This window comes from Haliotis cracherodii, unplaced genomic scaffold, assembly GCF_022045235.1.
Source record: "Haliotis cracherodii isolate W230 unplaced genomic scaffold, xgHalCrac1.p SCAF_4, whole genome shotgun sequence".
Lineage (NCBI taxonomy): Eukaryota > Metazoa > Mollusca > Gastropoda > Lepetellida > Haliotidae > Haliotis > Haliotis cracherodii.
The window spans coordinates 21,168,914-21,193,871 of record NW_027266297.1 but is presented as its reverse complement, the minus strand read 5'-3'; the positions used below and the strand labels follow the sequence as shown (position 1 = coordinate 21,193,871).

Here is a 24,958-nt window from a genome sequence, read left to right as displayed (position 1 = left end):
CACCACATGTACAACACCACACACACATCACATAATTATACAACACAACAGTACACACAACACAACTGCCAGAATAGCTGACATTAGAAAACAAAGCAAGAAACGTTCAGTCAAATTGACGTTAAACACATTTATTCATTTTTTGTATTAGACACAGCGATAGAAGTCTCCTAAAAAATACAAAGACATATTGGGTGTAGTTTGACAACATTGCTCTGTCATTTTTTTCCAGTACGCTAAAGTGCTTTCTTGACCACAAAACAATCATATTAAAGACAGAACTGGCAATATTCTTTCTACACAAATGATGGTTTTTCCGAAGAATTGTGAGTTGCTGATGCACTTGATATTTGATATTAACCACAAAAGAGATATAAACACTGACTTCCTGCTGATCCGGTAAAGAGATACGAGGAAGTTGTGTAACCGCGGGAGTCAGCGCGTGCGGCTGACCAGTCACGTGACAATAACAATAACATTCAAATGTGAGATCAAAGTGAGACGAACTTTCATATTTGAGTTATATGTACGCGAGACACATACATCTGAAACACATTGATGAATGATAGTACATCCACGTGGAGATAACGGGATCCTCGTTGGTGTGTCAGTATCAACAAGTGTTGACTCTCGTCACTAAAGCATAGACGCTTCTGTTGATAACGTGGAATACTCAGTTATGCGAAGGTTTAACAGACAAACAAGGATACGTATTGTTCATTTGCATCGTGATATAGTCAGGTCTTGATATCTAGTTGTTGACTCAACGTCATCCGGATACTTCATGTAATTACTGTGAGTATATAGATGCACGACGACTGATTCGTGGCGCCGAAGGAACATAACCGTATATACATACACCATTTGAACAGATATCGTGTATTATTCCTTGCCGCAAACTGCGAACTTGAATGTGTTGATGGGTTATATGACAAGTATGGTAAAGGGAATAAAACGGTGGTTGGAGTCAAGGAGAGGATCTGGACCCCCTTCCGTTCCTGCAGATGACCGCACGGGAAGTGTCAGTGTTCGCCTGTCCCTAACAGAGGTAGGTCATCGTCACTAGATACAGAAACTCGTGTCCTTTTGTAAAGTTACGTCCCTTTGCCGTGCCAGGATCCGCTAATCGTGGGTCGAATCCTTAATTATGATTCTGGGTGAGTTAGCCCAAACCCAATGTTCCTTCATTTCACCTAATGTATGCCTGAAAAAGGGCGTTCAACCAAATCCTTTCACATTTTAATGTATACTTTATAATACCAACATTCCTACGTAGCGTTTCTCATTGTACAGACAACGTACAAAATATTTTCTCTGTAAAGGATGCATTTCGCCGACCGCAGTGTCAATTACTACGTTCGTTAATATCCTCTCTACGTATTTTATTCGTTGTTCTCACTGTATTTCTATGAATGTATTCGAACAAGTCGTCGTCAAACATGGCTTACCACGTATTTTCAATTCTCTTGGACTTGGCATATTATTAATCAAGGTTCTGAAGTTACTCAATAGATTTGACGTGAGTCAACATACTCGATTATCTAGTGCATCTCATTTTAGGCTAATAATTCCCCTGGATCCTTTCACAGACACAGCTTCGTTTCGAAAGAGACGTCCTGTCTGCATTTCTCTTATCACAAACCGAACACACAATGTCTCTTGAGTGTTGAATGATTGGACGGCAATTTTAGCGTTGTGTAATCGAACCGGGCTCAAAACGAAGTAAAGGTAGTGCGATGGTCGAGGATAGAGTGGAGATGGCATACGATGGACAGTCGAGGATAGGGCGTCAATGAATATAGTCCAATGTATGTAGCCATACAATACAATATGATTAATATGAAAGATATTATATTGGAAGATCGTAATAGTAATTATCTTAGTAGGATTCGTCGCTTTATATAGCCATAAACATGAATAATATAAGCGCCGGTGACGGATATAAATTGAGAAGCACGTTTATACTATGAGGTTGCTGTTTTAGCGTACCCGAAATCAATAATAACAATCAACTATATTGCTTGTGTTGATCATCGATTCCGAAGACGAATGGAAAGATTGCGATATATAACATGATTTTCTTTTTCCTGGTCCGTATTGCAGTTGGCGGGTCAAGGGAAGCCCGAGGAATTTGAACTCGTTTACAGTCGAGACCCTTCCAAGCTGAATGTCAAGGACGCCAAGGGGAAAGCACCTATTCACTATGCATCTGCTAGAGGGGGCACAAACATCCTGCAGTCAATAGTGAAACACGGTGGAGGTAACGTATCCATAGTAATGCATGGTTGTGCATGGTTTTTTTTTTATATATGTTGACAATTTTGCTTGATAACAGTGTTTGAACCTACACCGCAACGTAACTCTTAATTGTAATAAAGAAGTTGTTCATCCATTAATTCTTATCCTTACTTAGCACTCCAACTTCTAAATGCCTATCACAGAAATTATTCTGTAAGGTGAGTCAACAAAATCCAGAATCCAGGATTCAAAATCGACGTCTGTTTCACGTGTCACTTAATTATTAATGTGGAACTATTTTCTTTTTAACCGAGGGACTATTTATAGCAGATCTGAAGAACCATTCCTTTGCAGTATAAAACCAAATTCTGACAATCTCTTCCCAGACTTGAATCTGAAGGATCACTATGGCAACACCGCTCTACATTTCGCCGTCGAGGCGTCAAAAGTGGAGAGCATCGAGTTCCTATTGGATGCTGGCGCTGACAGCAGCGTCCTCAACGACAAAAACATGGCCGCCCTGCACGTGGCAGCTGATGGAGGGTACCTCAAGTCTCTCGAGGTGACAGTTGCGGGCCTTTAGTAACAGAACTCCATTACTACACCGACCATAGAGTATTCTCTGACTTGTTCCAGTCACAAGCACCACCTATGCAGTTTCTAGATAACTCTTTTAATTTCACTACGTCCCCTACCCCCTACCACTAAATTGTATATAGATACTACCTCTTTTGGTTCAAGGGGCGGTGTGATAGTCTTGAGGTTAAAGAGTTCGCTCGTCACGTCAAAGGCTGGGTTCGAGTCCCCACGAGTACAATGTGTGTCCCCCGCTGTGATATTTCTGAATTGTTGCTAAAAGCGGCGGAAAACTCTTTTGGTTAAAACGTTGAGCAGAGTCGAGGCCAATTCCCCGCATGGGTCAGTGCTTGAAGCCCATTCTTGGTGCCACTCACCGTGATTCCTGGAACTGTGAGCAGTTTAAACTTCCCGTTTTATGCCATTACTGCTACTGTTCAACATCTTACTTGCTTTAATATCAACATTAACTAAAGTATTGTCAAATGTGATCAGCGTTGCATTCCATGTAGGCGTTGGTGAAGCACAAGGGTGTCAACGTGAATCTGAGGGGGGAGATGGGAGGGACGCCGCTCCACTTCTGTGCCAACATGAACACAGGAGAATGTGCGAGACTGCTGGTGAGAGACACGTTTATCTCAGACCTTTCATATAAAGAAGTGGGGCTTTGACGTGAAGTACATTTTTGAACTGTTGATAAATACGTAGAAACAGCTTGTCTGTACTTTTATTACACATTCCAAAAAGTTGACATTAAATGTCAACAAATGTTACTTGGCCATCCATCTTCTTCTTCTTCTTTTTCTTCTTCATTTTCTTCTTCTTCTTCTTCTTCTGTAATGAGGTTCAAGTGTGTGTATTTTGTAATTCCACAGCTGAAGGCTGGCGCTCTACCGAACATGAAATGCGACAATGGGTTTTATCCCATCCATGCTGCCGCCAAGTCGGCGTCTGCAGACACACTCAGAGTCCTCATCCAGGCCGGTGAGTCCCTTACTTCATCAGCTCCATATAGCACCATGTTTTTCCCTATATATAACAACGTAACCAGCTTTAGGACGACTGCATGCTGGCCAGACTGCATGAATGGTTGTCAGTGCTTTTAATGTCCAATTGAGAACCAGCTTAAGATTACAGCAACGATACCAGGTCACAAACAGCATGTAGTCTTCCTAAACCTGGTTTCTCTGATTCTTCGTAAGTCTTGACATGCCGAGGCAAGAATGCTGGATCCACGTATTTGGGTTCCGTTTATCAGAAAAGGCACAAAGAAACGACAGTGAATTTTGATTTTCATGGAAAGCATTCGGGAATTTGTAGTACTACCATGATCGTTTGTTAAGCAGCGTTTTTTCGCGACTTATTTTATCCATATTTGTGTCACTTTTTGTCCGTCAACATGAAATTTGGATACATACTAATGCCAAGAACGAAATATCTCCCAAAATGCATAGATATTTCAGTTGGAAGCTCTCATGAAGTGATGTTTCTTTTGCGGTTCAATACATAACGTTATCCCCAAATAAAATTCTCCCTACTTCCTGGGAACGATAAAACAGTAAGTAATGGGGCGTTCACCACATGGTATGTATGATTCCAGCAATCAAGCGAGGCTACAACCGCGAGGAGATCCTGTCCTTCTTGGACAAAGAAAACAACACGCCTCTCCACTCTGCCGTTCACAGTGGTAACCTGAAGGTATTCCAGGGACCTCTAGCATAATACTGCCATAGAGTGATATTTCAAAGTCTGAACAAATCGTGTGACTTTTCACAATTTCTGACAGGTATTTTTCTAACGGTATTTAGAACATATATCGGTATTTTACCGAAGTCAAACAAATGATGGTTCCAATTTGCCATTTCCTCCCACATTAAGCTGACACGCCGTGATATAACTGGAATACTGTTAAAAGCGGCGTTAAACCCAACTCACTCACTCACTCCAATTTGCCAAAACATATCATAGAAGAACAAAGCCAACAAAGTCGAAAACGTCTTAGGCCTTAATAACTCGGGGCTTACTCCACATTGTGATATAACTGAAATATATTTCAAAGAGACGTTAAATCACAACTCAATTACTGGTGAAGACCCCGCGTATGGTTCATCCCTAACGTCCTTTGTCTACAAAAGAACCGTGTGCGGTTCAAAACCATTCGTTAATTATCTGTGACGTTTGTCCGTATCACTTTTATCTCTAGCTTCCTGTTTGCAGATCAGTATTATTACAGAACGTTTCGTTAATTATCATGCTGAACGATTTGTCTAAAGCTGCATGGTTTATCTGGGTTTTAGTGGAAGCAGACAAGTCATGCAATCATTTCCTGACGTGCCCCGATCACAGAACATGATAAAGGTCACATCATTATGTATAAATCCAAATATCTACCTGATGTATTGATGCATGCTATTTTTAATTTTTAATGCAGGTTGTTGAAGTGTGCTTGAAAGCCGGCTCGTCGGTCGCTGTTCAGCATCAGGTATCCGTGACAACATTTGATATCTCCGCTATTTACGACTATGTGTATGATTATTGTTTTTTTAGTCTAATACTAATACTAATGACGTCCTATATGTACACAAATAACAGGTCATAAGTACACAAAAGTCAAGCATTATTCTAGGATGAAAGTAACGACTGTCAAACACTTCATTACTGAATCATTTTAACATTCGCTAGTTTGAAATTAAGTCATGGCTCAATTATTTCATTGTGTACGTAAACGACTTTAACAAGTACCATTAACCAGTTTTAGCATGTTTTGTGTGATTATGCAGCACGTTAATACAACCATTATGGTATATTAGGGATTCTGGACGTTTTCCCTGGGTCGATATCGCCTATGTTCCATGAACCAACTTTGAAAACGAGAAAAGCATTTATTATTCACAATTATAATAGTCAGACAGACAGACTGTTTATTCAGTAATTTAGGCATCAAGGCCCATAGTACAATGCAGATTGGATATTTACATTTGTTAATTATAATAAAGGTGTTTGGTGTCATTCTACTTCCATATTGATACCGTATGAAACAAAAACATTCTACTACCATGAAACACGGAATGTTCAAGGTTAGATTTGTTCAGAATGTTCAAGATCACAGTGTGGTTTGTGTCTATTCGATCAACGAATACAAATGACAAAATCCGTTAATGTTTTGCTTTGCTCTACGCGAAGATATCGACTTTTAATAAATGCTAGCTTAATATGAAGGTATCTGCTAAAGAGATGTGAGCAAACACAATCAGTCTTGATAAGGTCGGGATGTGTGCGTGAAGCCTCCGTAGCCGCGCCAAACCTCTTCTTAGATGTTATAAATAGGCAACGTGATATCGATGGACTGAACATTTACAATTCATAGGCAACTAAATATAGTGACAATTGTTTGCTAACAGTCAGTGAAGGGGTCAGTTTTATTCAGGTATAATTAAACTTGGAAACGGCTTTTTAGAATCATGTGTGAAGGAAAATAATCATATTGATAAACATGAAAACTAAACATAGTTAAGAAATATACCTTGGGCTATCATTCCCATGGCAACGAAATACACCCTGCGCCTCATCTAAGTGTTGTTGACTGACCCGCCTTTGTCCTGTCGCAAGGATGACGGGTCTACCCCCGTCCACTTCGCCTGCTCGCAGGGGAACCTCCCCATGGTCTACCTCATGGACGACATGCAGCCTGACAACTTCATGGATGCCCTCAATCTCCGCGACATCGACGACATGACGCCACTTCACAGAGCCGCCATCTTTGATCACGCCAATGTCGTAGAATTTCTTATGGAAAAGGTAAAAACCAAAATACTTCACGGAAGAAGCAGTAACAAACTCAAAATAACACTGTCCATTTTTACCGTTAATGTATGGATCGTCTTCTCTAACAGGGTGCTGACGTGAATGCCAAGGACACTCATTCTAAGACTCCTCTCCTATTGGCTGCTTCAAAAGGGGGCTGGGAGACAGTCACGTGTCTCCTTGGCAACAAGGCGGACATACGGGTGAAGGATCATCACAACAGAAACTTTTTACATCTTGCAATCAGGTTCGGCGGCAAGATAAACGACCTTGGCTGTAGCGTGTTACAGGTAACTGCTCCTAAGGGCAAGACATCACGACTGTATTACTGTTACAGTACAAATTTTGGGGCTGTCGGGTAGCCTAGTGGTTAAAGCGTTCGTTAGTCACGCCGAAGACCCGGGTTTGATTCCCGACATGGGTCCAATGTGTGAAGCCCATTTCTGGTGTCCCCCACCTTGATATTGCTGGAATATTACTAAAAGCGGCGTAAAACCATACTCATTCACTCACTCACTCACTCACTCTACAAATGTTAGTTAACCTGAAATTTACACGAAGACGGGAAGGCGGCGGTTCAATCCCCTGGCCCCATCATACAAAATATATTTAATTAATAGATGGTACTTGTCGTTACCCTGCCTGGTGCTCGTCATTAAGGCGACAAAACAAGGACAGTATACTGTATGGGAATGGGTATCCGTGTTAAACTGCGGCATGCATGGGTTCTCATCAGTGGACTAGCACTATATAACCGACATAACATGACGCCAGAATGTCTATGTTAATGCTGTAATGTGTCGAAAATGATGTAGCCTTAAACATTTGTAGCAAACGAACATTTGTTTAACAATACACAGCCGTAATCCCTGTCTAGCTGACTCAAGTATGTAATGCTACATTGCTTATAGCGGTAGTATATGTTGATTTTTTTTCTCTCACAACTATGTCACAACTTAACGTTTGAATGACATTGGGTTGAATTGTAGGACCTATCGTTACGCAGCAGGAGTAGTGACGTCCGTGTTGATCACCTGTCATTCAGTGCTGGAATGAAATACACGTGACAGTAACCTAATTTCCGCGTAGGGTCAGCTGCATGTCCTATTATGAAACCACAAAGTATGTTGGTGAGAGCTAGGCGTATATTGCAGGGTATACAGCATTACCTAAACGAGAAGGATGACTTTGGGTGCACACCTCTTCACTATGCGTCAAAGGAGGGGCACCTGTTGGCCATAGACGACCTCCTTAAGATGGGAGCCCTCATCAGCCCCAAGAACAACGAAAAGCGGTCACCGTTCCATTTCGCTGCAAGGTTTGTTTGGCAAATACTATCATGGTGGAGATGTGTTCATTTAACAGGTCACCTCTTTATGTTTGTGTAAGAGGCTAACAAAGCGGACGCGGAACGTTACGCGTCGTAAGATAGATTGGTAACATATGTGTGCGGTGATGTTCTTGTTAGTTAAGTAAGACCCTATATTAACCCACGCGCTCTTTAAGAAACATTGTGACATTTACTTGCGTTCAGCATCAGCGGTTGTCTCACTGTAGGAATGGTCGGTTGAGCACGTGCAGACGCCTGCTGGACAGTGACCAGGGTGCAAGCATCATCAACGAGACGGACACACGTGGCCAGACTGGGCTCCACATGGCGGCGGAAAGAGGACATACGAAAGTCGTCAAACTCCTACTGCAGAAGGGAGCGGTAGCCGGCAGGTGACGTATACCCCTATAATACGCATGGCGTGCCAAACTTTGGGGATGGTTCTTAAATAACGATTACAACAGCCCTGAAAGGCAACTTTCATGTATGAAATGACCGAGTGAGTGTGTTGGGTTTCGCACATTGTACCCAGTAGAGGGATTCACACATTATGAGAAGCGGACCTGTGAACGATTTTACCACAATGCTGCCCGGCCGCCCCATCTATAAAGACATGCGTTTAAAAGATCAGAATGAATGTTCCAGATAATACTTATGACGAGTTGAGAATATTCTTTAAAGACAAGTATAAAAGCATGCATGCATTCAGCTCCACCACTGTTCCAAGAAACCACTGTCATTACATTTGGCCATCGCATGCGCATTCAATACCTCTTGTGATTATTTCCTTCCTTCCAGACTAGTATTTGCATACCATGTCCATTCAATCAGACAATTTTCCTATTTCAATGTGAGATTGTCATGATCTTCTCACAGGGACTTTGACGGGAACACAGCGCTCCACCTAGCAGCGTCAAGCGGCTACACGCAGTGCATGAGGCTACTGCTGGGAGTGTATCCCCATCTGCTGGACTTCAGCAACAACGATGACGTGAGTGCAGCAAACGGGGGCAAACTTCGTTAACTCGAAGTCTTGGGAACCATATATCAAGGAATCCGTAGGTCGAGAAGCCAAGCGGAGTCCATATTATCGTTAACGATTCTTTCGGGGCCATAAAATGTCATTGTCCTAAACAATGTAACAATAGGATGGGGTTGACAAGCGTTCGTTGATATGCTGTGACAAGAGGGCTGTATGGAATAATTTCAAGACGAGTGGATCTCCCAGTAAACATTGTCCCATCTATATGTGTAATTGTCATTGACATAAGGCCAGACCCTCCAGGGATCGATAGTGCGGAAATCGATCACTGATAAGGATGACACGTTAATTCAGCATGGTTCAATATGTTAGTCAAGGTCATGAAATAACTACTGAAGACCCAAACTGTAGAGGCCATTTGGTCTCGCTTATTTGGACGCATTATCATAACAGTGAACAATCGACTATGCTATTGGCAGAGATTTCTTTTGAAAATGGAAAGGGTTGTGTCGCTTCTATTTATAGGCAACCATCATTCCATAAACAGATCTAGTGTAGGCTTTGTGTAACTAAAGCAAAGGGCTCCGGTCCAGAATGACGACTTGCATAATTTGTCTGTTTTGCGAGGTACGTTAAATCAAGATGCTGTACTGCTGACGTCTGCCGAAAGGGATTTCCTTGTGGCGTATTAATCCCACGTGTTTACTGAGAAGTGAGTGAGCGAGTTTCAAAGCCGCTTTTAACAAAATTCCAGTTATACCGCGGCGTGTCAGCTAAATGTGGGAGGAAAGCCCGAAGGGATGCAGGTCTCAGACGTTTACCACTTCGGTGAAACCCACGAGCACGGGTATGGTGCTGACAAACATAGAAACATGATCGGGGCGAACCGGGATTCGAACCCACAATCATAGGTTTCTGGCATGCCCAAGGGACGCAACTCTGCACAGCGCCTTTGACGACTGGGCCACCCGTGCCCCCTGTTTACTGAGAAATAATAGCTACAACTCGATGACGATCTTGAAGTCTTCACTTGGGGTATGTAGGTACTTGTGTGACTGTATAGTGACTGCATCGGGGGCACGGGTGACTCAGTCGTCTGAAGCGTCGCAATGCGCTTTCCAGAGTTGCCTCCCTTAGGTGTGTCAGGCACCTTTGATCGCTTGTTCAAATTATCGTTGTGATTATGTTTCTTGGTTTTTCAGCAACATATCCGTGATTGTGGGTTTCACCGAAGCAGTAAACGTCAGAGACCTGTACCGGGTGCTTCCTGTAACAACAAGCTCATGCACCGTGATATAACTAAAATACTGTTCAAAGCTTGGTCTACCAAACTCGTTCACTGACAGCACCCTGTTTTACAGAACACGCCGCTCCATCTGTCCGCCATGCACGGTCACACCAACGCCGCCACCCTCCTCATGTCCATGGGGGCCAGCTTTACACAGAATGTAGACAAGAGGACGTTCTTCGACAACGCCATCCAATATGCAAAAGCTGACGTCGCCATGGGCATTGTCATCCATGAAAGGTTCGTGGCATTCCCATGCATATACATTGAAACCCTGAACTTCCACTTCTGGGTCCAGTTACACAAAGAGATCTTAGCACTACGAATATTGCAAGTTTATGTGTGGGGGTTACGATCATCTCAGCGCTGAGATCGCTTTGTAACCCTGAGCGAGTACGACTGGACACGTCAACTATTATACAAATAAACATTACGCAATAACCATAATAATTTACAATTTGCAGATTATTAGATACATTTTATTCTATGAATCTCTGTAAAACCCTTCTGCTGAGCTAACATGTTTAACTTCCGTGAAGATTACGGGTTAGAATTGGTCTTTTAGAAACCCATGCTTGTCGTAAGAGGCGACTAACGTGATCAGGTGGTCAGGCTCGCTGACTTGTTTGATGCATGTCATCGTATCCCAATTGCGTGGGTCGATGCGCAATATGTCAATCACTGGATTGTCTGGTCCCGACTCGATTCTTAACAGACCGCCTTCATATAGCTGGAATATTGCTGAGGGTGGCGTTAAACACGAAACAAACAAACACGTTCACCTACTTATGCTAAAAACCGCGCCCAGTCGCCTAAGGCGCTGCAAGTCGCTGTACAGAGGCGTGTCCCTTGGGCACGCCAGACACCTGGGATCTTGGGTTCGCCCCGATTATGTTTCTAGGTTTGTCAGGGGGCACGGGTGGCCCAGTCGTCTAAGGCGTCGCGATTCGCTGTGCAGAGTTGCGTCCCTTGGGCACGCCAGAAACATTCGAATCCTGGTTCGTCCTGATTATGGTTCTATGTTTGTCAGCACCATAGACCTGCATCACTTCGGGCTTTCCTCCCACATTACGCTGACACACCGTGATATAACTGGAATATTGTTAAAAGCGGCGTTAAACCCAACTCACTCACTCTAGGTGTGTCAGCACCATACCCGTATTTGTGGTTTTCACCTTTTCTCTCATATTAAGCTGACACGCCGTGATATAATTTGAATATTGTTCAAAGCTGAGTTAAACCCAACTCACTCACGTGTAAAATGCTACACCACAATATGATTACATTTAGCGGATGTCCTTGTTGTCAATAAATCAGTATAAAACGAGTCAATGTGAACCAAGTAGACAACATTATTCATCATATTCATAGAATGTCCGTAGTGCCTTATATTCTGCAGACCCATGAAGATCCGGAGAAGAATAGGTCCTTAGCAACCCATGCCTACCGTAAAAGGCGATTATGCCGTATGGGATCGTGTGGTCAGGCTCGCTGATTTGGTTGATGCATGTCATCGTATCCCAAATGCGTGGATCGATGCGCAATATGTCAATTACTGGATTGTCTGGTCCAGACTCGATTATTTACAGACCGCCGTCATATAGCTGGAATATTGCTGAGAGCGGCGTTAAACAACAAACAAAACAAAAAATGTTCTATTCCGCAACGCAAGCAAGGTCAAAGCTTCTCTGCGTCACCCCTGAACAGGAAGTCACGTGTTTTCGGCTGGTATATTCAGAACGTGTCTATCCACACGTGACCTTGTCTACGAATATCACTCACGCTGTGCAGGACATACTCTCACGACGGTAGTAAACCTGACTATACTTACTTCCGGACTGTTTTGATCAATTACAGATATACATTAAAGGATTTAACAGCATTGTCTTGGAAGTATATTTTTTTTAAATCAGTGCAGTGAGGTAAATCAGTATTTTTGTCAACTTCATGTATGTTTCAAAGGATTTATAAGCGTTGTCAGTGCATTGAGACAAACCAATTGTTTTTTTCAGTTTCACCTTTATTTCAAAGGATTAAATAGCGTGCTTTTGGAAATAGAAATAAACATGAGTGCTATCACGGACACTTAATACGAAATATACGCGAAGCTAACTAACAATTGGTTTGTCTCAATATTTAGGGCCCCTGGTGCTATAAAGCCAACCACGTTTTGATAAATTCCATGTTATGATCATTTCAAAGGATATAAATACCACCATGGAAATAGAAACATAGATCAGGCAATGAGACACAACTATCAGTAAATTTGACTTTAAATTCACGATGGGCGTTCTCTGATTGTTTGGGGGTACAGTTATTTTATCTGACATTTTACTGTTATTCCCATTGTTTCCTTACGCTGGTATCACGTGACTGTTGACAGGTGGGAGGAGGCGATGGATCTGACGTCACCCCTGTATGGGTGTCCTATGGTGGGCCTCATCAGACAACTGCCAGAAGTCTGCATGGTGGGTGATTATCTCGTGTTTTTGTCAGGTGAACAGTTGACTTGCCTTTGCATGTGTTTGTGACGGGTGCCACCGGTTGGGCAGGATACACTCACCTTTTCGCAAACACCTGGTGTCATCACTATTTGTTAGTGAGTCATAAACACGTGCTCATGACATAGTCGTAATCACAAACGACCCTGCTTTTGGCAGAGCTTTCTTTTGAATATGGAAAGAGTATTATCGCTTTTATTTTTATACTGAATTGTACATGCTATCATACACGTTCACATATCATATTGAACAGATTCCCATGTACACCAATATTAGACAGCTGCGCGATAAACCGGAAAGAACAATAAAGAAGGAGGCGTGGTTTTATTTCATGGCAAAACATTGTTCTATCATGACGTCATTTCCGGGGATTTGAACATATGCCCTTATCTTGATGACGTTGTAAATTGAAGGACGTTATAATTGATAGGTTAGTGAGTTGTTTCCCTTAGATGTATCTGGACAACGCAGATAAACGCAACGGCCAAATGATCTCAACCAACTGGCCGTCAATTATCCACTTGGCACATTTTCTCTTTCTACTTTTTTACACTGAAACCTGAAATACCTAACTTAACTTCCTATTCATAAAATGGACTTTTCCGACATTGCCGAAATCGGATTATTTAAATATGGGTCACCATGATTAAAGCTTGTAACGGCTGTAAATAATGTTGATATATTATATCGTCGTTGTTTGTGGTATTCCCTGAAGTGTATCATTGTACGATAAACATCTACCGCTCGTCGTTAATTTCTTATTTATGCAAAGGAAGAGCGATGAATAATCATTGTACCGTGGTTCAAGTCTTTGTACGTCAGTTTCAAGACCTGGGTTCGATGTTCAATAGATACAGTGTTTATATATCTACTTTATGTCTATGCAGGTTGTGTTAGAACGCTGTCAGTCGCTGTCCAGCCTTGATCCCAGGAGTAGGAACTACTTTGTGAGTTGCTGAGCCGTAGGACAACTGAGAATTACTTTTCTCACTACACATATGTTGTCACTGTCGTTGTTGTTATCGACCGCCTCCGTGGTCTAGTGGTAGAGCGTCCGCCCGGAGAGCGGAAGGTCCGGGGTTCGATATCCGGCTGCGTCATACCAAAAGACGTTAAAAGATGGTACTTGTTGTTACCCTGTCTGGGGCTCGGCATTAAGGGGCTAAAACAAGGACTGGTCGGCTCGGAGTCAGTATACTGTGTCTGAGTGGAGTATTCATGTTAAACTGCGGCATGGTATCTCAGTGGGCTAGCTCTATAAATCGTCATCAGTCCGGACTAGTACAAGCAGCCACACACACGTACATGCACGTCGCTATATAAGTGCAATAATCTTGGACGCGACGTTAAACCCCATTTCACCTCACCTCACCCGTTATTGTTATCACTGATACTGTTCACAGACAAACACAAACATCTCCCTGCCATCCATTATTCGTATCAATTTGGGGGTAAGAGTTACACAGGTCAATAATTGCGTACATGAATGTCCTTTAACAATCCTACCAATTTGTTGGCTTGAAATATTATCATTAAGAAGTAGCCGTTCTCGTCAATACCACATTGATAAGTCTATACTACAAAATCTTTGACCAATACTACATAGTACTGATTGAAAATGCTGGCTATAAAATACTACTAATACTTTTTGATCATTCAAATCCACATAAGGTTTGACCAAACACATTTGATTGGTTCGTGTTTGCTTGTAACATTCCATCTTGCTACACATTTGACCTCGTTAATCCAGACGGTGCTGTTACCAGTGACTATCAGTAGCATTAACAAATAACCTGATAAACGAGTCATGGATACAGAGTTATGTCCCTTCGGGCATCTTTTGACATTCCCAAGCGACAACACAATGGGATTTGACTGCACGTAGGATTTGATACACCACTTATTCCAGTGTATATGTGTTTGCAGATTGACTTCAACTTCAAATACCTGCGTTCTGCCATGAAGCCCCTCCTCGACAAAACCCAAGGCGGAGCGCCGCTCAAACCTATGCCAGAACTTAACGTCAGTCAGTTTATCAGTCAGCTTACCTCATGTGCTTGTTGTCAGTCTCGATCGTGGTCACATACTTGTACTCATTGCAGCGTACGAGACATGTATCTTGTTAGGGTGGCCCCGTCAGCCTGAGGCCGATTAACATCCGTAAATTAAGATCCAGTAATGTTAGACTACTTCCTGATTGTATAATAACAACTGTTACTGCTCACCCCGCTTTTTAAATAATGTTTTATTGAAACACATAAACCTGGTAAATATTCGTGATTTCCACCGGAAAGAGAAGCATTTCATGGGAATAGGCTCGTGCGGCCTAGTACCTTAAGAACTCTCGTTAAATGTCTGAATGTCTAGGCTGCTTCTAGCCACTTGACCTTTTTTGTATTAAATACACTTCCGAATAACACAGTGAACACTCTAATGAAGAATCGACAGATTAGATATATTGTTTGATTATTACAACTGTGAAATGAAAATTCGAGAAGCTGAAACACATTTATTAAAAACACATAAGCGATGGCATTGCCTTGGTATGAGAACATTATGACTATACCTGATTCCTAACATGTTATTACACATGTGACAATCCTTGTATCACAACACAGTGAGTCCTGTTCCTGTTTAATACAGATGATGGTGAAGACCGGCCGAGTTGAATGTCTCTCTCATCCCGTGTGCACCAACTTCCTCAGGATGAAATGGTATGTTAAAGATAATCATGCTGATGCTGCAGATATTAAATTGTATTTGTAAATACATGTTCAGTACATATTCGATACATTAACCTTAAAGAAACTATCTCTCGATACCCACTGGCTTCTCCTTTTCCAAAATGCAACATTGTCCTAGCTTCCGGTACAACATCTTGATTGAAGGCATCTCGTTTATAACAATAAGTACTGTTGTTTGTAGGCCTGTTGTTTGTTTGATACAACCCCCCGAACCAAACAGATCAGTATGCCAGATCGTCATTAGGAGCACTGACATCGGTACTAAAACCGGTGTCTACACAAAAATGTAATTTGTTATCAAGGGTGTATTTCCAACAGGTTTGATGGTGAAGTTGTCGCACGATGACGCAATGATTGATATATGGCATATCAGAACAGAATTAACGCACCTTAATTATAAGTCTACAGTTAAACCCTCAGTTGCATTGTTTGCTTTTTAATACCCCCCAATGCTCCCATACAAAACTGAACGTACTTTACTTTTGCCATGCCTCCTATGGTGGATTTCCGGTACCCTTCCATGAATACTGACGGATTCCAAATGGCGTTGGCAGTTGTCTGCATGGTTTGTTTCAGGAACTACTACGGTCGATGGTACTGCTCCGTCTACCTCCTCATCTACCTCACTTTCCTCGCATTTCTCACCTCCTTCGTCGTGAGCCACGATTCTATGGACCACTTCGACGAGGGTAAAGTCGACAACGCCACCATCAAGGTTCTGCACGGGAACCATCTTGGCGGACACTATGTAAGTTTAAACCTGATGATGAATACAATACCAACATTACAGTAAACTACGTTTATGACGAATACGCTTATAACGAAAAGACGTATATTACGAACTGTTTTATTTTGGCCACGGCTTTTGGTATTTTTGGTATATCAGATACTGTAAAAATAAAAGTCACAAGTCTTGGACATTAGATGTCGTTCACAAAGGCACATGAACTATTATAATATACCAAAAGTGTACGGTCGTGAAGGGTAGGATAGAGATAGTTTGTTCGCATAAAGTGTTGGTTCATTTTACATTTCACTACGGAAGAATATGTATGCAATATATCTGAATAAGGATACAGAGCTGATAAAACTATGACAACTTTCTTTTTCTACTCCAGTTCTCTCCTGTATTCACCGTTCTTCTGTGGCTCATTGAGATCTTTGCTGCTATCAACATCCTCAAGGAGGTCTTCCAGATGATGACTGAGGTATTTACCGTTTTAAATAGGTTCCAGGGAGACCACAAAACACAAACTATCCTTTGAAATGGAATTTATCTGCATAGATTTGGTTGTGAGTGACACTAAATGTAGTTGTGCACTGGCTACATACGACCATTCATTAGAGACAATTGCAAGCATTTGATGAGACTTTTTGCGATTAAAGGCCAAGGCTTGACAACTATGCACATCGTGTAAGATTGACTCAATACGTTCAAAACAAATGCTTGACATGCATGGAGGTATACACGCATGAACCAGCGATGTTGACTATGGGACCTGGTGTTTGTGAAGATGCACAATCCAAGTAACGTGAACATAGGCACGACACCACGCCCGTCCTGAACTCCTACATGAATCCTTTTAATCAATTATGTCAAAAGAAAGAAAACAACTACATTTTATCACCCCTTTTTACAGGCCCTTAAGTTTTTATCAATTTTGCCATAAGACAAACAAATTACATTTGATCACCCCGCCCTGGACCAGATCCAGGTCCTGAAAATGCTTAGGACTTCTCATACAATTACATTTGATAAGTGACACCTAGACCAGGCCGACATAGTCGTGTTCACGGAAATGAAAAAAAAATTGTTTTTCTCAATTTAAAAATCGACACAATGTGTTACATAGCTGTAAATACGAAATACCAAAACAACTCGAAAAGTACTAGTCTGGATTTGCTAGTTTGATCTCAGTGAACAATACAAAATGTACTTTACAGGAGGTAATTTGTCGGCACTTTCAACATTCAAAAATAAAACTAAGTCCAAATTGACATAGCAGAAACAGACTATAGGCATTATGCACCTGTTCTCACTGTCGTCAAGGTGTCATAGGTCACCTTGATCTACTTACACCTGGTTATGCCCTGTTTCACAATAGTCTGTTTTATTCACATTTATACACACTTTTACGTGTCATAAAAACATTTGATACGCTGTATTTGTGCCACGGCCCAATTAGTACTAATTTAGTTGTTTGAATATTTATATCTTTTGTATATTAACTGCATTTATTTAAGATCTGAGGTCGAAAAAACAGGTTTTTTTCATTTCCGTGAGTACTTAAGGATTTCATGGGGTAAAATGGATTTGTCGAACTCCAGCGACATGCTATCGATGGTATACTTGCTGCTGTGTCATTTGTAGCCGTATTAACTCAGCACATAACGTGATCCGGTAGATCCCGTGGTAGCCCCCTGCTAGATTACCCGAGGGTCAGGTCAGTTAGTGAAGGTGCTCCACGTTCCTCTTTCAGAGGTGGCGCTACTTCATGGACTGCCAGAACCTGCTGGAGTGGCTGCTCTATGTCCTCACCCTCGTCTTCGTCTCCCCCTTCCTGGCCCACTACTCCACACACTGGCAGTGGGAGGTCGGGGCATTCGTCGTCTTCCTGGCCTGGTTCAACTGTCTGGTCTTCCTACAGAGGTATGTCTAGACAACGTGTCTTAGCACTGGGGCCATGCCTTTCTCCACAGATTTAAAAAATCCTTCTGCAGTGGTACAGCGTTCTTAAATTCTAAATTATCTTGTCCATCCAACGGTCTAGCCTTAGCTAATTTGACCCTTTGCGCAAGTTAACTTTCGGTGTTAAGTGTAGTCTTCGTGATGAGGAGGAACGTCATATTCTCCTTCTAGCATAATTAAACATAACTAATTAACACATTAATTGTGTTTTCCTGTCAAAAAGTCTCACTGAAAATGCTAGCAGACAGACCGAGCGCATCATTTAATCACCCTAAACGCATGACGTTAACAGCCAATATTGTCTTTCCCTTACGCGTTATTCTAACATCATTTATCTGCATTTTCAACTGGAAACTCTTTGCGAAGACGGCTCATGCGAACTTCCCGTGACACTGATTCACATATAACTTACTGTCCACTAGGTTCGACTTCTTCGGCATCTACGTGGTGATGTTTGTGGAGATCCTCAAGACTCTGATCCAGGTCATCGTCGTTTTCTCCATTCTCGTCGTCGCCTTCGGCCTCGCCTTCTACATCCTTATGTCTCACGAGGTTTGTGCACACCGACTCCATCATCTGCATGATTATCTTAAGTGTCAATATGAACGATAACGTGAGTCGGGTATAACGAACCATAGTGGTATGAAATGGTATTTGAGAACGCCGTGATGATAAAAGGATCTGTAAAATTATATATGTCAGTAGTATGTTCATTCCCATACTGCCCAAGCAATTAATAGAAGCGACTTTTTAAAAAGTATATATGTATTAAATGTTAAATGCAGAATAAGATATATTCATATTGCTTCGAATCCATGTTCATTAAATTATTACGGTCAATGGATCAGTATGAACTCCACTCCACTCCCAACTCCACTGGATGCCTGATAGGTGCAAGGTTTACATTTACGTTACTATTTCGTTCTGCCGGGTACCCTTTCGCTGTTGAAAGTAACGAGACCATTGGTCTCAAGAGACACCACGTGTTTTATCACTCATGTTTCATTCATGATGCAGGGCCAAAGCTCTAGAAACTCTTAGGGATCAGGCCGAGCTCGGTCACCCATCCACCTCTTCTCCGCCGCCAATGTCGCTTATCTTCGCCTAATTTGTGATGTGTGTTGTATAATACACAGGACAACTTGGCTTTAAAATTATATTGTCACTCTGTACCGTAAATGCACTGATGAGGAGCTTGTTTTTGGTAAAAATGGAGTATGCTTCAAGACTTACATTTTTATATGACCACTATTGTTTTCATGACAGCCATATCTTGTACCCCCCTCCCCACTATGATATCACAATGTTTGATCACCAAATAGTTTTCTTCCGTGCCGGACGTGACGTGACAATATCATTCGCCGAAGTATTTTAGTGCTAATTATACACTTGAAGTTAAGACTGACTTTGTGAAGGAATGGTCTTGTTACGGGATAGATTCATCTGTTTCTAATGCTGGCTAATATGTTGTTGTTGGTCCCGTCCGTCCATATCAGGATACACTTGTTGTGAACAGAGAAGGCAAAAATATAACAACATCTAAAATCTAAGTGTCGCTTCCGGGAGACGTACACACTAGTGATATTGAAACCAATATATGTTAAGTTTACCTGCACTTGCCTGTAGATTTGCCAAGCATCAGGCCTTATGAAACATCTAACCCCACAGCGTTTTATGTCAGATAGGACGACTAATGCAAAAGCGTAGATGTCGAACAAATAGGACATCCTTAACGTTTGAGACACCTTTACGATAAAATGCTATCAATATGTACATAGATCGTGACATTTCAAAACTGTCAAATTCATATGTTCCAATCACAGAAGTCGCATGCGTATTCGACCCCAGGGCTGGCGATGTTGCGGTCGGTGACGATGATGTTGGAGATGGAATACATGGACACTTACAACGAGCCCTACAACGACAACTCTGTGGTCACTCTCCACTACGCCCACGGCACACTCTTCTTCATGACAATCTTCGTTCTCTTCATGCCGATCATTCTTATGAACCTTCTGGTGAGAATCTTGACTGTGTCTGTAAAAGCACATGCCCTATCGATCTTCACACAACAAACATGAAGCGTTTTTCATTAGTTGATACATGTTTACATACGGTGTAGACATACTTCAGTGTCGTCAATATCAAAAGGTTATATTTATGCGGACGCCCTTGTGCTGTGTAATGTGCACTCATTTACCTTTGTCTGCATCATCTGTTTACGCATAACTCGACCACAACTTACACAGGTGTAGAATAAACTGATGATTGAGGGAGTAAGTTGGGTTTAACGCCGCTTTTAACAGTATTCCAGTTATATGACGTCGTATCAGCTTAATGTGGGGGGAAAGCCCGAAGTGATGCAGGTCTCAGACGTTAACCGCTTCGGTGAAACCCACGAGCACGGGTATGGTGCTGACAAACCTAGAAACATAATCGGGGCGAACCGGGATTCGAACCCACAATCATAGGTTTCTGGCGTGCCCAAGGGACGCAACTCTGCACAGCGAATCGCGGAGCCTTGGACGACTGGGCCACCCGTGCCCCCGAATACACTAATGAAACAACATATGAAAACTATATAACGCCAAAGAAAAACGAGTATCTGCAGAAACAGATTCCATTGAGTTTAAATGGCAAATGGTGAAAGTTATAAGAATGGATCACCGAAAATCTGTGATGACACCAAGTGTTCGCGAAAGGGGTAAGCATGTCCTGATACACCGGTAGCACCAACCACTCACACAATTTGCATAACAAGCCTCCTTTTCGCTTCTCCACCAGTATGGTTACATCAGTTTAAATAACCATATAAACTCAAATGGATTCATGTGCAAAGATAACCGCTCACAGTTGCACGTTTCTTTCATTTGTTGTTCCCTTACAGAGACTTCTTTTATGAAATATGTTTCTTTTTATTCAATAATTTTATTGATCAATAATTAATTATAAGCCAGGTTTTAAACAATGTTTAAGTGTTTATGTGCCATATGTGATTATATCCAGTGATGTTACTTACATGATCAGGGCAGTCGGGTAGCCTAGTGGTTAAAGCGTTCGCTCGTCAGACCGAAGACCCAGGTTCGATTCCCGACATGGGTACAATGTGTGAAGCCCATTTCTGGTGTCCCCCGCCGTGATATTGCTGGAATATTGCTAAAAGCGGCGTAAAACCATACTCACTCACTCACTACATGATCAACTCAAGGTTGATCATACATAGTACAGCATCTGAGCTACTTATCCACGTGTTATAACAACTCATTCCGGTTTCATAAACAAATACAGTAAACTACGTTTAAAACGAACACACTCATAACGAACTGACGGATATAACGAACCTATTATTTTTTGTGAAGTCCATTTGCTGTATATATGCTGCATGTTTGCTTATAAGAAACTATAGTTATAACGAACTAAAATAGTGGACCCTTTGAGATCGTTATAACCGTAGATTAATGTATCATAACTCTCAAATATCAGTAAAACTTAGCAGTCACGTCTAGGGGGCGCTGTCATCGTAATGGTTTAATATATATGTGCTCACAGTGTTCCATGCATCTGGGTTTGATGTAATTATTGTCTGTGTTGCCAGTAGGACTCTACATGGTTGTATGTGTTGTCAGATCGGCCTGGCTGTGGGGGACATCCAGAGTGTGCTGACCAACGCACGGCTTCAGAGGCTGACACTGCAGGTAACACCACGAAGATACACTCCCACACGTAACTGTTACACCGCAGTCGCTAACATGACACCAAATGTTACCATTGCCTTTCTAGGCTGTTGTCAAACTCAACCTACACTGCTTAGAATTACAGATATATTGGGCTGCCAGTTTGCTTAGTTGATGATGGAAAATTAAAGTTCATTGATGACAGTGTTCTCCAAGCGTTAATTTTAGAGGGAAATGTTGTGTTGCGTGGTTCTTTGGTACGTTTAATAACAGTCGAAACAAATGTGGTCTGGTTCACAAAGTTAATTCACATGGCTCAAAAATCTGGTTCACTAGGATCAGGATCAACACATGTGTTCTACCTGGTGGCTGACACCTTGGATCTATCAAAAGAGGAATTTCAAAACAATTGGATTTAGACTGGGTTAATACTAAAACTATGAATAGCATTAATTAATTGAAGCCCAGGTAAAATATATCCAAACACATAAACAACTATCACTGTATAACATGTTGTATTCAATTAGATTACCATTCCTGTAACATTTGTGCCGATATCTGCCGTGTCCCAGGTGAACCTCCACTCGGACATAGAGAGGAAGATGCCGCGAGAGCTGCTGGTGAAGCTGGACCAGGGCACCTTCAGAGTGTACCCCAACAGGCGGAGGACCTTCCTCCAGAATGTAAGTCCCCTAATGATGCCCTTGCAAGGGATCTAATAGTGAGTGAGTGAGTTTGATTTTACGCCGCTTTTAGCATTATTCCAGCAATATCACGGCTGGGGACACCAGACATGGGCTTCACAAATTGTACCCATGTCGGGAATCGAACCCGGGTCTTCGGCGTGACGAGCGAACGCTTTAACCACTAGGCTACCCGACCGCCCCGCAAGCGATCTAATAACTAATGGATAATTCACAATCTACCTACGGACTGTACTTCGCTAAATTGCACACCATCGCAATGAACTTCGCGTGTCAATTCGCGGATCAGTAATATTTTCGGCTGAGACTGTAATGGTGCATTAACGAAGAACATCAGTGTTTGTGACAGATCATATATATATACGACTCCAAGGAAGTTCTTTCATATTAAGGGGCGGTCGGGTAGCCTTGTGGTTAAAGCGTTCGCTCGTCACGCCGAAGACCCAGGTTCGATTCTCGACATGGGTACAATGTGTGAAGCCCATTTCTGGTGTCCCCCGCCGTGATATTGATGGAATATTGCTAAAAGCGGCGTAAAACCATACTCGCTCACTCACTCTTTCATATTACTATAGATAATATGTCATGACATTACAGAATCTGATGTGCTTTAACTTCTTTTGAGCAGTAAATCCACCGTCTGTCCTATCACTTGTGAGTTTATAGTTACGATTTTTTTGTTAATGGATTTGGAAGAAAAATATTCTAGTTTCTTGTTTAAAGTTTATTGCACATAACACACATTGTCATATTTGAATCCTGATCAATACACTGATGATCATCTTCGCCATTCCTCAGCATATGTGTTTGTTATTTAACAACGCATTCATCTATATGTTAGCTGTAATGATTGTGGTATGTAAATAACAGAGTCTGGAACACACGTTCCAGTAACTGACATCATGAGCATCGATCCACGCAATTGGGGATACATGCATCTACCAAGTAAGTCAGCGAGCCTGACCATCCGATCACGTTAGTCGCCTCTTAGGACAAACATGGGTTGCTGAAGACCATATATCTCGGATCTTCAGGGGGCTCAGCATGAGGTAGCTCAGGTTAGGTTGGTTAGGCCATGGGTGGTTTAGTTATGGTTATGGTTAGGCTGTTGTTAGGGTTACATCTCATCACCTTGCCTGTGTCACCGCAGATGTGGTCCAAGGTGATGTCCTACGATGACGAGTTTAACGGCATGGACGAGGGTCGGACCGTAGCCCACAACCAATATGTCTACACCGAACTCAACAAGCAGAAGAGCAGGTATACACAGTGCATCTACCATACATTGGCGTGTTTGAGTCGTGATTCTGTCCAACAATGGACCAACAAACCACGCCCGTTCCAATTAGTAGTCACAAACCGTTAACCTACCAGAACTAACTAAAGCGCACTTTATATAATAGAAGTGCGTGATTCAAGTGCTTTCCAGGCACAAATGGCTTTGGCTGTGTACGTATGGCAATACATAGCTAGTTTAGAGATGCGGCACTAAGCCGAACATTAATTTTATTGTGCGCTATTTCCTTTGTACACGTATCTCGATGATGTTCTGTCATGGGATTTGCATCGTGCACCAGCGGTAGACCATTTATTACTGGAAGACTAAACAGTTGGAATAGCAGTTGACACAGTTCGAAATTGTTTATTTTTGCAAGTAATAAATGTACACGAATGTTTTAAAGATGTTGAAAATCTTCAAAATAATTCGTTATGATTAAAAATTAAACGGAACCAATTCCAATATAAAGTCAAATCATCACTGTGTTCTGTTCTGTTCTGTTCTTCCCAGACTGAAGGAGTTGTCGAGCACGATGGAGCGGAATCATGATCTCCTGCGTCAGATCGCCCGGGGGATGGACATTCACTCGGAGGAGGACGCCTGGGATGGAGGCCTCTCCCCCTCGGACAGCCTCCAGTCACTGCTTCTCCCCGAGGGCCAGTCCCTGGGGTGGTCGTCCACGTCCCTTGGGAGGGTCATGCTGCAGCAGTCCATGGTGGTGGCCCGGTGGAAACGGATGGCCGGGCGGGGGCGAGGGGGGACAAAGCGGGGACGAGGGGGCAGGAGATGAGGTTAAGGCCATATAGTAAATGGTGTTGCATCTTGTATACTCCCCAGGGAGCTGAGAATGATAAAACGAGTGCACACTGATCATCTGACTGGAGTAATAATAGAGCGCTTTCATGCGTGTGTTTGGAGTTTAACGCAATATAAGTACACACATTATTTATCTTGGAACCATGCATATCATCCGTTCTAACATAGTCGTTTTTCGAACGACACCTATTTTCGAACAGCCGTATATGATATTGATGTGTCTCATTATAACGAGAGGTGTGACGTCATCATAGCTGTCGAATTGAGATTGGACGCGTTCCGCCTGTCAACATTGGGTTCATGTGAAGTATTGTACACCTGTTAGAACATTCC

At 42.2% G+C, this 24,958-nt stretch overlaps 1 protein-coding gene across 1 annotated transcript; it reads left to right on the top strand.

The window, feature by feature from the left end:
- Positions 1 to 937: 937 nt before the first annotated feature.
- LOC139479316 (transient receptor potential cation channel subfamily A member 1-like) lies at positions 938 to 24,599 on the top strand. Its single transcript, XM_071262177.1, has 26 exons — positions 938 to 1,048; positions 2,104 to 2,260; positions 2,625 to 2,800; positions 3,327 to 3,434; positions 3,690 to 3,798; positions 4,415 to 4,512; positions 5,246 to 5,296; positions 6,424 to 6,612; positions 6,708 to 6,908; positions 7,773 to 7,936; positions 8,176 to 8,340; positions 8,825 to 8,939; positions 10,292 to 10,458; positions 12,602 to 12,686; positions 13,607 to 13,666; positions 14,646 to 14,741; positions 15,363 to 15,433; positions 16,040 to 16,211; positions 16,582 to 16,671; positions 17,944 to 18,113; positions 18,575 to 18,704; positions 19,976 to 20,170; positions 21,779 to 21,847; positions 22,399 to 22,509; positions 23,681 to 23,790; positions 24,320 to 24,599. The coding sequence occupies exons 1-26, from the start codon at positions 938 to 940 to the stop codon at positions 24,597 to 24,599; spliced, it is 3,450 nt and encodes a 1,149-aa protein (XP_071118278.1).
- The last annotated feature ends 359 nt before the right edge of the window (positions 24,600 to 24,958 follow it).

Bases quoted from the DNA above. Each gene is read 5' to 3' on its own strand.
- LOC139479316 (XM_071262177.1), top strand. From the start codon at position 938: ATGGTAAAGGGAATAAAACGGTGGTTGGAGTCAAGGAGAGGATCTGGA. The intron at 8,341-8,824 runs GTGACGTATACC...ATCTTCTCACAG, and splicing joins AAGGGAGCGGTAGCCGGCAG to GGACTTTGACGGGAACACAG. The intron at 20,171-21,778 runs GTGAGAATCTTG...ATGTGTTGTCAG, and splicing joins TCATTCTTATGAACCTTCTG to ATCGGCCTGGCTGTGGGGGA.